The sequence below is a fragment of the Phalacrocorax aristotelis genome, chromosome 2 (genome assembly GCF_949628215.1).
Source record: "Phalacrocorax aristotelis chromosome 2, bGulAri2.1, whole genome shotgun sequence".
NCBI classification, from domain to species: domain Eukaryota; kingdom Metazoa; phylum Chordata; class Aves; order Suliformes; family Phalacrocoracidae; genus Phalacrocorax; species Phalacrocorax aristotelis.
Window position 1 is genome coordinate 33949865 of NC_134277.1, and position 13814 is coordinate 33963678.

At 39.0% G+C, this 13814-nt stretch overlaps 1 protein-coding gene across 3 annotated transcripts in view; it reads left to right on the forward strand.

Annotated features, from left to right (window-relative positions):
* Positions 1–13814, forward strand: part of HDAC9 (histone deacetylase 9) — a 486360-nt gene that overhangs the window by 253640 nt on the left and 218906 nt on the right. For 2 of the 3 annotated variants that reach the window (XM_075082977.1, XM_075082976.1), the window contains exons 6-7: positions 1542–1662; positions 3616–3737. In XM_075082977.1, coding sequence (XP_074939078.1) covers positions 1542–1662; positions 3616–3737 — 243 coding nt within the window. Of the gene's footprint in view, positions 1–1541; positions 1669–3615; positions 3738–13814 lie in introns of all 3 variants that reach the window. The other variant, XM_075082978.1, reaches the window with a different exon arrangement.

Here is a 13814-nt window from a genome sequence, read left to right on the forward strand (position 1 = left end):
AGTTTGAAAATCAGGTTGAAGTACATTGTGAAGGTATCCTAAATGAAGCTACTACAAGCAGATATTGTTACTTGCCCTGTTAAATGACCACGAGAATTAACTGACAAAGACCGACACAGAAAAGAGCTGTACATTATGCTCTTGCCCTTTTTTCTGGGGTGGAAGAATGTATCTGTTCAATGGTTCTAGGTGTACCATATTGTAGGCTGTAGAAACTAAGGTATCCATGGCGCTTCCAGTACTCTGGTGAATGATGAATCCATGAAAGCATCACCAGCCTATTGACCCAGCAGTGGGAGGGTGGCAGAAACTGCAGGAACAAAAGGTTCTTGTAAGTGGTATGAAAAATCAGCCTCCGTATAAACAGTCGGGCTTTATTAGTGCTCCCGCCAAAGGAAGAGCAGCCATGTGAACTCAGTTGTTCCCTTCTCAGTTTGGCTTGCTGGGTGGCTGTTCAGTATGCAGCAGTCAGCCAAGCAGCACTTGTGACCCCACTGGGCCCAGCCCCAGCATTTGCTGCTGCTGATGATCTACTTAATGAATAGAGAAGAGAAGAAAGTTGCGGTGAGGGGAGTTAGGGTCTGAAGCTGAAGCGCAGCAGAGGTATTTTTTGGGAACTGTGTCACAGGGGGATATGCTCACCAGCTAGCTGTCCTGGGTCAGGGTTGGGTAACCAAGTACTTAGAGTACTTGCCTTGATGCTCCTATTTTCAAATAAGTTCTTTTCTTCCCTTTTTGTCACTTTTTATGGAAAACTGAAAGAAGATTTTTTTTTTTCAAGATTTTTTTTTAATGAAGAGTATTAGGGCTGTGAGTAAAGAAGCATGTCCCATGCTGCAAGTAGGAATTGGCAGTTGAACCTGACATTGACATGCCCTGCTTCTTGTAGTGTATTGAGCTAGCCACCAAGAGAGGTCAAAATGCACTGTCTTCCTGGTGTTTTGGTCTTGTTGGTGTTCTTGTGTCATGAGAGTATAGTTATCAACTAAGAGTCATGTTTCAGACTGTGGTCTGTCTTCCAGGCATCACAGGTACAGGGTCTTTAAGAGGCTTGAATAAAATGCTCACTGCTGCCTCTTTCTCTGGCATTCTGCTCATAACTAAGAGAGCGTTCAGGGGGCAGTTTTGCTGTGCTATTACTATTACTTTACTAAAAGAAAAAACATTCTTTACCACAAACTCAAAGTGACCTTTCATCACTATCTTTTTAGTTCTGTCCTTGGATTTGTATTTGGAAATTATTAGGAAATAATTTAAATTCTTTAGATACATCTGGCCCTGGATAAATGGCCTCATCTTCTGTTGAAATGTTCCTTATGACTTCACTCGATTTCTGGGTTATGGCCAACTTCAGTCTTCTACAGACAAACATTTAATCTGAATGTTATCTCATTTTGACTGATTGCCACCAATATTTTTTATAGTTTACAACCCTTCCAGCAGCAAGACACAGGCTCTTTTTTTGTGTTTTGGTTTTTGTTTTCTTTAAAAAGTGTTATTTTTGTTTAAAGTAAAGATATGTTTAATTCTGTGTGTCTTAGGGGCAGTAGCCAGTACAGAAGTGAAGCAGAAACTTCAAGAGTTCCTGTTGAGTAAATCTGCAACAAAAGACTCTCCAGCAAATGGGAAGAATCATTCCATGAGCCGCCACCCCAAGCTCTGGTACACGTATGTTCAGTATTAAGCTGTTTCCTTGCCTCATTGAGGTATCTGTTAAAACTTGCAAGACTGCTTCTCCAGCAGGGGTATTGAGAGTCTGCCTCCAGAATGAGACTGAAGTTCAACCAAGTAGTTAGCAAAAAGCCAGGAGTGTAGTATTTCTGGTTGAACTGAAGAGTACTCCGTGTTCAGTGAGGAAATAAGAGCTACACAGAACAAGATGCTGTCAAAAATTTGTATAAACATTTTATTTCAAGTGCCTCATCTCTTGGTGCTATCACAAATTTTACAACTCTACCTGCCATTTTTCCAAGTCTTTCCGATTTTTGCATTTAGAACAACTTTGGGTTTGATTTACTTGGATTTTGAATCAATCACAAAACTTGTTTCTTCTTGAAGACACGCTGCTTTCCAGTGAAAGTACTTGAATGGTATAAGTAACTCACGAGGATTTTGCGGATAGTGGTCGTCTAACTTTTCTGATGGATTTTAGTATCCAAAACTGCATATTCTTATGACGCCTTGATAAGACGACTCTTAGACCACTGAAACAAGGGAATTTGTTGAGTCCTGTAATAGGCCTATTAACGTTTTAAGTGTTTACAGTTTTTATGCCCTGTTTTTGGTACTAATTAATTCCTTTTTAACTTTCTTATTACAACAGACGCATAAGTCATTCTAACAAAATAAAGTCTGGCTGCATTTCTGAAATAGTTCAGTGTTATGCGCAAATTGACCTTCAACAGGACAGACAGAAATGCATATGGTACACTAGATTTCCATCTTGTACTTGTTTTTTTTTAAAAAAAAAAAGAATTATTGAAGGCCTGCCCTTGGAATTTCCATTCTGAACTAATGAGAGCATTGTGGTAACATGATTTAATATATAGGTACATTGTTTCTGGTGGAGAGACAGTACTTAATTTTTTTTCCAAATAATGTGTAAAATTCTCTTAAGTATGTAAGATTTCTAGACTAATACTCTGAGCTTAGTTCTGAGTCTTCATATGAGTGAGAAGGAGGAGCTCTGCAGAGGATGTCTTCTCCTAGACTAGGGAAAGTAATACTTCTTCCTCTCATGGTAGTGCCCCTTTTGACAGAGGCATATTATTGATTAGCCACACTACATTGGAAATATAGGAAAACTCTGTGAAAGGCCAAGTAAAATTGTGTTTAGATAAACACAAGGTTTGAAAGCTTCCCTTCTTTCCCTCGCTCCCCCACTAAATAGAAAAATCAACCAAACAAAAAAAACAATCTGTCTCTGGGCCAAATGATGCAATTTCTTTGCAATTTGCAGTTTCCGTGTTCAGAAAGATCTGCCCACACTGTTTCTTTCATCCAGCAGTTGTCAGAAAGCACTCTTCAGCTTGGAGCTCCTCTGTTGACGTGAGTGCTATGTGCTGCAGAGTGGTGTGCTCCCAAAACTTACAAAATGAACTTAAATGCAAGGTTTTATCTGCCTTGTCCACTAAATAGTTTGCATATTTTTTCAACAGATAATAATAACTCAATATTTCTGGTTAGTTTTATACAAGCACCCCCTGCCCTGAAAATCCCCCACATTTTAATAGAAGAGGATGGATCAGTATACATCTATTTGTACATGATAAACAAGACTTAAATGTCTTTTGCTGTGCCTCAGCTGGTTCATATTAAAATTCAACAATCTAAAATGGTCAATTCCCCAAACTGGTGACAGATCCTGTCTGTAGGTCAACATGACTCTTATCCTATGTGACTTTTATAATGAGTGCAAAAAGCGTGTTCTTCGGAATCCCAAGGAGTTCCATAACTTACTGTAAAAGTGAAATTGGTTACATGAGCCTGTGGTTTGTGCATACTTAGACTAACAAGAACATAAACACAGCTGAGACATGTGTACAACATGTGTAGATAGTTACTGCTGGTCACCTCAGTGACTGCTAATTTGTGACCTCTCTGTGTCTGCTGCAGGGCTGCCCACCATACCTCACTGGATCAAAGCTCTCCACCCCTGAGCGGGGCCTCGCCACCGTACAAATACACTTTACCAGGAGCGCAGGATGCCAAGGATGATTTTCCACTTCGTAAAACGGGTGAGTTAGCATAGTTTATTTGAGCCCCTTACCCAGCAATTCTCCCACCCTTTATTTTAACCAGGCTGTCCGTCAGCAAGGCATATATCATAATTCACAAAGCCTGTTCAGGATGATACTATGGGTAAGTTCAAAGATCCTGACTGCATCTTTACGAGGTCGCACTGACCACATGGTATCAAGAGTCTGTGTTTCCCGAGGCTAACAGCTAGTGCAAGCTTCAGTCCTGATAAATTTAATTGCTAAGCAGACCATAATTTCACGGATCTTTTATGGCATTATTTTCTTTGTCTTAACATTACTTCTGGGTTTAATAGCACTCTCTCTTTTGCATGGTAGATACAACATCTGTCTTCAGACAGTGTGCTGCCTTTAGACAATGTTTTTCAGGACACTGTGAGGGGAATTCATGGAAAGAGGAGGAATTGGATTAATATTATGTATTGTGTCATTGGTTGTCAAAGTTTGTATTCATATGTGCATACACACGTATACACACACAAGAATTTGTGTGTGCTTTTATACATAGGAATGTGTAATATTGTACAAGAAAATGTTCATTTGCACATTTCAGAATGTTTCAGAGGATTTAGCAATTGAACCCTTTGTCTTGTCAGCAGGTGAACTGTAGACTTGGCTTTTTCTGCACCATAAAGAAAGCTAGAAGGATGGTGGTGGAGTCCATGTGGCTGTTGCCTCAGGTCCTTGGTGCAGTGACCGGTATCCAGGAATGCAGGGAGACACTAAGAGGAGGGGGGAAAAAAAGAAAAGAAAACATTAGATCGCTTATTGCGTGAGTCTGCTGTTGAGTGATATAGTTACATTCAGAGAGAAAGTCTGACCCCCTACTGTGCTAGCAGCCTTTGAATGTGATTTAGCCACTGGGAGATTGAAAACTAACTGCAAAACTGGTACTGACTTGAAAAGAAGTGGCATTTGGAAGCAGCGTACATTCAGAAAGAAAATCCAGTCTGTACCTAATACTTTGGGGCAGACTCTCTAAGCTCATATTATATCCCCAAATATTTTCAAAGGAATGAAAGCATGAAAAGCAAAATGCTGATTTATTCTAGCTGAATTACTCTTTGTACAATATGGTGGCAATATAACAAGATTCTATAAAGTCTTGCTCAGGCTGTTGAGTCACAATAAGTCGTTACGTGGTTCTCTGCTTAATACCACTGTACAATGTATATTTTCTATGCCAGTAGAATACACATTTTCGTTTTTTAAACAAAAGCATACACTCTACGTCTTCTAAATGCTGTGAATTCATCTATGTCTTTTTGAAATGCAAGTTTTAATTTTTCTTCCATGTTTATATATCTTAAATGTTATGATTGATATTTATGATGTGTCAGCCTGTTGATCTGTAAAACAAAACATTTTCAAACGTTGTAACAGTAAAGTTCTCGTGCAGCTGCTAATACTTTTATATCTCTGTGGGGGTTTCAAAATATTCCTTAATTCAATTCCCATTGTCTGCATAAGAGGACTATAATATAATTAAATCCAGATGTTTTCTATATGTTATTCCAAATATTTGGGCATGCAATGCCTCAGTTCCAAAACTTAACAAAGGACATGATGACTCTCTGAAAAGATATCTACAGAATAAATAGACAAATACTAATAGAATCATTAGCATAACCATTTCTATGACATTTACATAGTAATTCTGATAAGCAAATACAAATTATCTGTACATCATGTTGTATGCTAGCAGGGGAGTATATTTGATAGCTCTCCACATCCGTGAAAACAGCAACTGTTAAATATCCTGTTTACAAATCCAATCTCTCTGCATACTAGAGTTGTTTAATTCCAGCCTTCAGCAACATCCCCACAAAGGTTGCAATGATTGTTCATCAGGTTGAGAGTAAAAGCAACAGGAACTGGATCGACACAAGTCAAATGACCCTAAACTGATCTGGGTGGTTATAGGGCCATCCTCCAGGCAGAGGGGACATTGTGGAGCCTGTGACATCCTCATGGGACCTTACTAGACAAAGATGTCCCATGAACATTCATGTACATGGACAGGCTATAAGCCTGCAGATATCTGACCTTTGCCATGAGGGGTGAACCTCTTTTCCTTTCCTTTAGGCTACGAACACTTATTGCCACTGGCTCCTGGTAAACCCTCTGTGGTGCTGAACCTGCATGAAGTCAGCAATTCATATGAAAGCAGGCCTCGCATTCCTTTTGGTCTTAAGAAAGGAATACCTGTTGTGGGTTTTAATCACAGCTTTGTTTTGCTTCTCAATTTTATTTTCCCTACTCATAATATAAAAAATAGAGGTACCTTTCTCTTCTCCAACTTAAATATAATGCCTTGGAAGATAATTCTGATTGAATCGGTTACTCTAAGACCAGACTTAGTGGGCAGCAAAGCTGAGTGATTCTCTCCTGACATCCTAATGTGTTTTTTCAGTGCTAAGGGAACACCGAGTGTCACATAGGCGTTGTAAATCACGAGCCTTGCTTGCTCACTTTCCTGTTCAGTAATCTATTTAACCTTTGCTTAATTAGTCCTGAACTGGCATCTCCTTATTAATCTTTTAAAAACTAATTCAGAGAGACTATGGTAAATACTCTGTGCAACTTTTAGTCTTCTAGCATCTAGAATGATGGGGTCCATAGATAACTAAGGAAAGACCTAAGAGTCTTGCTCTTTCTATGTTTGCAGTTAAGTACCAGAGCTAACATCCTAGTGTAGTGACTATGGTTACTCAATAACTTTCTTAGCCATGTCGATTATTCCTTTCTGTGCAAGATGCAGCAGAAGTTGTCAGCAGTAGGCTTCACACAGCTTAGCTGCATGGAGGATTGGGACTGTCCTAGGGGCTAGAGGCCAGGATATGCAGCTCTTTGCACAGCTGCATTCAGATGCTCTGTGTTGACAGACTTTCAAAAGAGTAGAGCAAGGGGAGCTATTGCTTCATTGGACAGATAAATATACCATAAGGAAAAACTACACATCTGTAGCTAAGAGCAGAATTTAGCCTAAACAGTGTAAGATCAAATTTTAAAAATGCCCACAACTTTCACCATGGATACCAGTCCTAGCGTGTGTTTTCTGCAGAGCACCCAAAAGCCTGAGCAGCACATGGCTCATTAACTTTCAATGAGGCTAATGTGTCTAAATTACCCAGAGAGGTCTGAAAATTCTTCCCTATTACTGAACACTCTTTAAAATCATACTGACTGTTGTAAGAGCTCTGATGGGAGCTGTGCACTTTTGAAGACATGTTCATTTAATATGGGGAACTTTTGATTGTTGATCTCCATAATTCTTTGCTTATTTATCTGGGAAAATATTATCTGCTTGTCGAGGTTACTGTAAAACTAACAAAAATGTAGCAAACAACATGGGTTTGATAGGGTAGAAGTTATTTTCAAAGAAAGTTTTTTGGGCTTTTTTTTTACCTTGTCAAAATAAATGTAGAAACTCTGGCAAATGGCCATAACATTTGCATTTTCTTCAATCTGTAACATCTCATTTTCTGTGTGCAAGTGTTGTTGCGAACCAGCAAAAGCCAGTAAATTCCAATAAAGGTTAGTTCTAACCAAAGCTGCATGCTTTTATAAAACGTTGCAATAGATGGGATTTCTGCATTTTGCCTCAAATTTTGGCTTTTGTTGGAAGCAGTTCCTGGGGACATCATCATATCAAGTATAAACTGTTTTTTCTCTCCTGAGTTTAGCACAATCATGGCAGATTGGGAATGTCAGTCAGTATTTCTATTTGTTTTGGGCTTATGCCAGTTGAATCTTTCCTTGCTGATGGAGTTGTAAGCTTACAACTTCTGTTTTGCATAGGGATCTGAAGATCACTCACAATAGTACAGTTTGAGATGTTTGTAGCTCACTTTCCAAAAATTGGAAGCATACTCAATGGAAATACAGCATGGGGTTTTTTTAATTGCAAAAAGTACAAGGTTCTTGTTTGGAGGGGGAAAATTATGTAATTTCATACAGGAAAAAAGAGGAGATGAAGGATTTTTTAATATTGTGATGAAAGAGGGGAAGAAGGCTGTGCTGCACAGTCATGAAGATCACTCTGTAAAAATCATATTAAGTTAACCTGATTAGGCAGTAGAATAACAGTATAGCTGTTGTGTAATAAGAGTGAAAGATTCCTAAGTAAGAATTCAGCAGATGTAATTTTTTAGAAAAAAAAAAGAAATTAATTAGAATATTTCCTTACCATTATTCTTTCTGCACTTAGTGACTCAGTAATTCACTGGAGCAGTTGAAACTGAGAAGAAAAACATTTCGTGTGTGAGTTTTTTTGCCTTTCCCTTTTGTGCCACCAAATTCCATTTCTGTTTGCATTTTCTAGGAAAACACTCTCCTATGAAGTAACAGTATATGAAAAAGCTGTATTTCTTTTGGTCTTTAGTACAAAAAAAAAAAAGGCTTAGAGGATCACAAACCCTCAATTACCATGTCTGCCAAAATGAAGAAGTCAAGCTCAGTAGAGAGAAGTGTTATTTTTCTCTGAGGTTATGAGTGAGCACAATAAATGGGAGAGGCACTTTGTTTATTGAAGCAAGCAGGGAAACAAGGCAAACATGATATGATTCTCCTCATTTTATCCATTTTTCATGGATGCTAAGCATTCCTGCCTCTTAGAGTCCTTGTTTTCCTGGTTTAATGAACAGGCTTGACAAATTTGGACTTGGTGATGTGCCCAAAGGAAATCACCACTGCTTATCACAGAGTGAGGGGGGAAACGTATCTTGATTCCCAGCCCTTCTTTTTCTTGACTTCTCTTCCTATTAATCACCAATTTTTTTTAGCTTTCCTAAATTCATTATAAATAACTCGAGAAGGCATAATTAGGAGTAAGAGGCTTTGGAAAGAGAAGAAACTTTCACTTGCAACTGAAGAGTGAACCTGAAGCAAACTGTTGTTAACAGCTTCTTCTGCATTCATGTAATGAACAGGCCAAAACAGAGTTCAGGCCCCAGGAGCCAGCCGCTCTAAGGAAATGTAACACCATCGTAGCTACTGTGCTGGGCTGCAGTCATTTCGGGTCCATCATTGGGTTCTGCAGCGTCCTAAGCTGGGGGTGAGGAGGGACGCCCTGTCCCTCTAATTTAGCTTGAGTTAGAGGGGAAATTTTTTGAGATAGCTTAAAAGTAAATAAAAATGAATGCTAGCATAGGCTTAATGACACTGTCAGAGAGAAAAGAACTTGCGTAGTTATGCTTTGGTATCATGAAAGCTGCCAGGGCCTGCACCAGGACTTGACAGGAGTCATCACCAGGATGATTCCTGTAAAGACCATCCTAGTCTTCCCATCAGTGCAAGATTGTTCCTCTAATATATTTTATTTAATGCTTTTAACTGCAGGAAGCAAAGGTGTTATGCATGAGTGATTCTTACTCAGTTTCAAGATGACCTGGATAAAGGTTTTTCACTGTATTTCTATTTTAGAAAAAACCCTACTACTTGTACATACATCGCTTTCTGTCTTGCCAACAAATACTCTGTTGTGCTAGGTACTGAACCTCGGTTATGGCTAGACTAATTATACAATCTTGGTCTAAATACTATCATAGTTCTCCTTTTACTGCCCGATGCCTAGCCAAAACTGCATTATTAAGTTCTGCTTCATGATGTTCCATAGAGGTTTTCTTACACAAAATGTGTATGTTTTCAGAAACGTTTTATAAATTAGCATTAACAAGTAGCTTGCACATCTTTTTGATAAGCAGGTAATCAGATACTAGGCACCTTTTTGACTTTGGAACCTAAAGGAAACAGCTTAAATAAGGAGCAATCCTAAAATCTAAAGCATTTAAAAAACATAATATCCATTGACAACGAAGTGGAATGGTTTTATTGGGCATTTCAAAGTCTATTCCCTCTGGATAAATAAGTTACAAAATATTACATATAAAATCGGAGACTCTTTGAAGTCGGTAGAAACTGTCCTGTTTGATTTTAGTGAGTCTAGGATTTTTCTTCCACTGTATCTAGGACAGGGACAGTTGAAAACTTTTAGAAAAGTAAACAAGAACAGCTAAAAGTGGCAAAAAGAGAGAAACAGACAGAGAAGTGAAAAGTGGAAATCACATGGTATCAGATCATCCAAAATAGAAGACGTTGGTTAGTAAAGATTGCACTTCTCCAAACTCCTGCAAAACATAGTTTCACTGAAAAATCTGTTCAAACCCACAACTCTAATTAAGGGGTTTAGCTGCCAAATAACATGTTCTGGCTAAAGCCAAGTAAGTATTACAGAGCCATTCATGAACAACGGCATAAGCTTTGTACTTTGCTTTTGATTTTCTCATGGGAAAGTAATATAAATGAGAGTGATACCTCCCTGTTGGCTTTAACTGTTAGAAATGCAAAGCATGCTGAAATTGTACATAATTCTCTTCCAAAGGAAAGGAAATAGCATTTCAATGGTTTTCCTCAGCGTCTCGTTGAGTTATGGTGGTGCACAATTATTCCTGTTAAATTACTCTACCAGATGCAAGGTTACATTGTATATTTAGCTAATTAAGTTGTAGGGGACTGGAATTATATCCCAGAGCATAAAGAACCTATCTAAAAGCAAACTTCTTTAAATTCAGTTTCGTTGTGAAGGTGCAGTGTCAACTTCTAATTAAGACCTTAAACAGGTGGGGTTTTTCTTCTCACTTCACCTAATGTGGGGAGATCCTTTCACAAAGTCAGCCTTGCCTACAGAAGTTAGACAAGCACGTTTTGAAAGTCCAAACAACTTCGGGGCCAATTTTATCTTCATTTGTCTTCAGTGGAGCTGAAGTGCCTTCCTACTCTTGAGCTGAATTTGGCCCATAGTTCTCACCTGCTAGGGAGGAAAGATATACTGTGTTTTGGTTGCTTTTGTGTTCTTGCCATCCCGTACTCAGTGTTGCCTTTGGACAACTCTGAAGATTACGCTTCAGCAATCAAGACCTGCCCAGCTCTCATCTACTGATGACATTAATGTCCCATTGAACTGGGGGAGAAGGTGATGGTGTTTCATCATGAATTTCTGAAGGTTGATGAAATATTAGATTATACTTTTTTCCTGCCATCAATGAGTTATCACTGCTGGGTATTTTCCTAGATTAAAATCTGTGGGATGTAATCACCCTATTAACTAATCCCTTCTTGTATGGGGCTTGGGGAACAACATGATCATGAACATGATTATTCTGTTAAAAAGAAATCGTGTATATAGGGGTCAAGTTGTGACCCCGCAAAAGCCTTGACTTTTGGGGCTAGGGAATTCTCTCTGGCACTTCTTCACTGAAGAAAGGTTTGGGGTTTTTTTTGTGCAAAATTAGTGATTCAGTGGATGTTGGAGGAGGATTTAGGCTAAAGAGTGGGATTTGCTATATTGGCGGAAAGTATGGTATTATATTCCCATTACTTCTTCCCAGCTAGAACTGGCTGGTGTATATGGTCAGAACTGGGGGCAAAAATAACCAATGGAGACCTAACCAGAAGGGCTGCCAGTCATGCGTACCTAAATTTGGTTATTATCATTCAAATGAGGGATGCCCTCTATTAAACAGCCCGATTCACCTTCTTTCTCCTCTACACCTCCTGAGAACTCAGATACAATTTGGCTCCCATAAGTGCTATAGAAGTGTAAAACAATTATAGAATTTGAAGATGTGCAGAAGAGATGAGAATTAATTTTAAAACATCCTTGTTCTTTTATTCTATGTTTCAAGACAGTATAGTATAATTTGCTTTTCAATCCCCTATTTATTATTGGAAAAGAATATTAGTTTATGCTGGAGAAGATTAAGATGGACCTGACATAGCAATAACATGCCATGGTTTCAGAAGACTTGACTTGTAATGAGGACTCAAGAGGCCCAGTGAAGCCATGGTCTTATTGAAACCACTACATAGCCCAGTGGTGCAAATGCAAAGAGATGACATTTCTGCGCTAAGAAATAGAAATTATTAAGAATTTTATCAAGGGACCTGTTCTTTTGCCTCACAGGTTACATGCAGAACAAATATCAACAGGAAATATATCGCACTGACGAGCTTTTAATGAAAAATATAAAGACCTCTAATTCTGGCTAAATGCACGCAGTACACTGAGTAATTCCTACATCTAACTCAATAAATCATTCCTAGAAAGATAACACTTTTTTTGCATGGATAATAAAACAGAAATTTTATGTTTCATACAGACTGCAATGAATAACAAGGAAAAGTCAGATATTTAAAACAGCTTCAGGGAATATTTGATTTTTGAATCTTCTTTAGGAAATCAATGAAAATTTGCTAATCTTGTTAAATTGGCTTCCTTAGCCTGAAGAGAGCTGTGAGATCCCCTCTAATCTAATTAGCTTTTTTACCATGTGTTTCACTAAACTTGTTTTTTTATTTAGGGAATGGATATTTACCTTAGTCTGAATAAATAAAGCATTCTACCTTTTACAAAAGTAAAATAAAGCAAAGGACTAAAGGGTTTCACATATAACCAGCGCTCCCCTTAAAACGAATGGTTGTACAGGAAACAGTTTTGGTGTATGCTGAGAACACATTAGGTGATACAAGCCAGAAAAACAAAGTGTTTCCATCCTGTATTGCTGTATCTGGTGCTCCCACCTCGCTGGGACCACCCAGCGGTCAGGTCCGTGTAGTTCTTGGAAGAGCTTTAGAGGGCATGTGTAAATAGCTTTCAGCCTCATGAATCTGATTTAAAACTGTTTCAGAAATGGCTTTTTAAATTACCAGAATTTAGAAGTCATTGAACCTACCGAATTGTACTACACAGTGATATCTCCCAGTCTGTCAGCCAGTGGGGAGGATGTCCCGTGTGTTCATTGTCTAATATTTTCTTGTATCAGGACGTGGCCTTCTACAGCAAATGTCAGTCAGTCATGTAGGAAAACAAAGTCACTGCTCATCTTGCCAGTGCCTAATATATTCAGCTATGTGGAGGTGGCTGAAACAGTCTGTGGCTGCCTACAGGAAGCCAGAGCAGAAGTCAGAGCAGAGACTATTTGCATGTCTGCAGGACCCACGTGCAGCAGGGGAAAGGCTGTGAGACCGTCGGGTCTCTCAGAAGGACAAACGCATCTGCAGCTCTCCACAAAGCAGCTGAGGAAGCTGGAAACAGTTTTGGTACCTGACCTGTGTTCTCTGCCTTTCTGCCTGGCTTTGGCTGCATTCATAGTTCTGGTGAGGAAGCCCAGACTATCTCGTTTGTCCTTTCTGGTGGTGCATAGGATTATCATGTGCCTTTCATTCTGCCTACATCCCTGAGTGGGAAACTGGGAGGTTTCTCCCTAGCCCACTACCCTCAGACTAGCTTCTTAGAAACCTTAGATATGCCTCTTTTGACTATTTTCATTGGTGCAGTAGCGAGGTGGGGTTCGACTTTTCCCTTGATCTCCAGGTCCTGGCTTGGCATAGACAGGCAGGCTGCTTTGTTACTTACATATATTGCCACAGTGGCTGGGAGCCCACAGCATGGACCAGGAACCTGTTGTGCTATGCAATGGACCCAAAGAAACGAGGATCTCTTCACAGCATGTTTTCTCCCATTCCGTTCCTCCTGCTTCAAATGAAATCACAACAGAGATCTCAAAGTTATCTCATTATCCACATTCAGTATTTTCTTGAAAACTCTCAGTTGCCACAGTGCTAGAAAGAAACTTGACAAAGGATAAGCCACTGGTGTGCTGGCAATACCACTATTGCGCTATCCAGGACCACCTCATTATTTCCTTTTGTACCTGTGGTGGTCTATATCCATACATCATCCTTCTGTCCTATAACTTAGACTTTAAGCTATGTCAGGTGTGGCCTGTCATGGTCGTGTGTTGGAAAGCACATAATGCTTATCTGTGCATGGGTCTCTCGTGCAATAGTATAAAAAATAACAACCTATGTGGTGTGAAAAAAGAAGGATTCCTTGACTATGTATTCCTTTATTGATAATTGTTAGATTATAAGCCAGGAAAAAAACAATTAATAACTGCTGCAAGGAGCACAGCATAGAATATATTCAAATCAGTATAATATATGACCCTTCATGGCTTAAAAAAAAATAACAGCTAAAGACAGAGAATATTTACT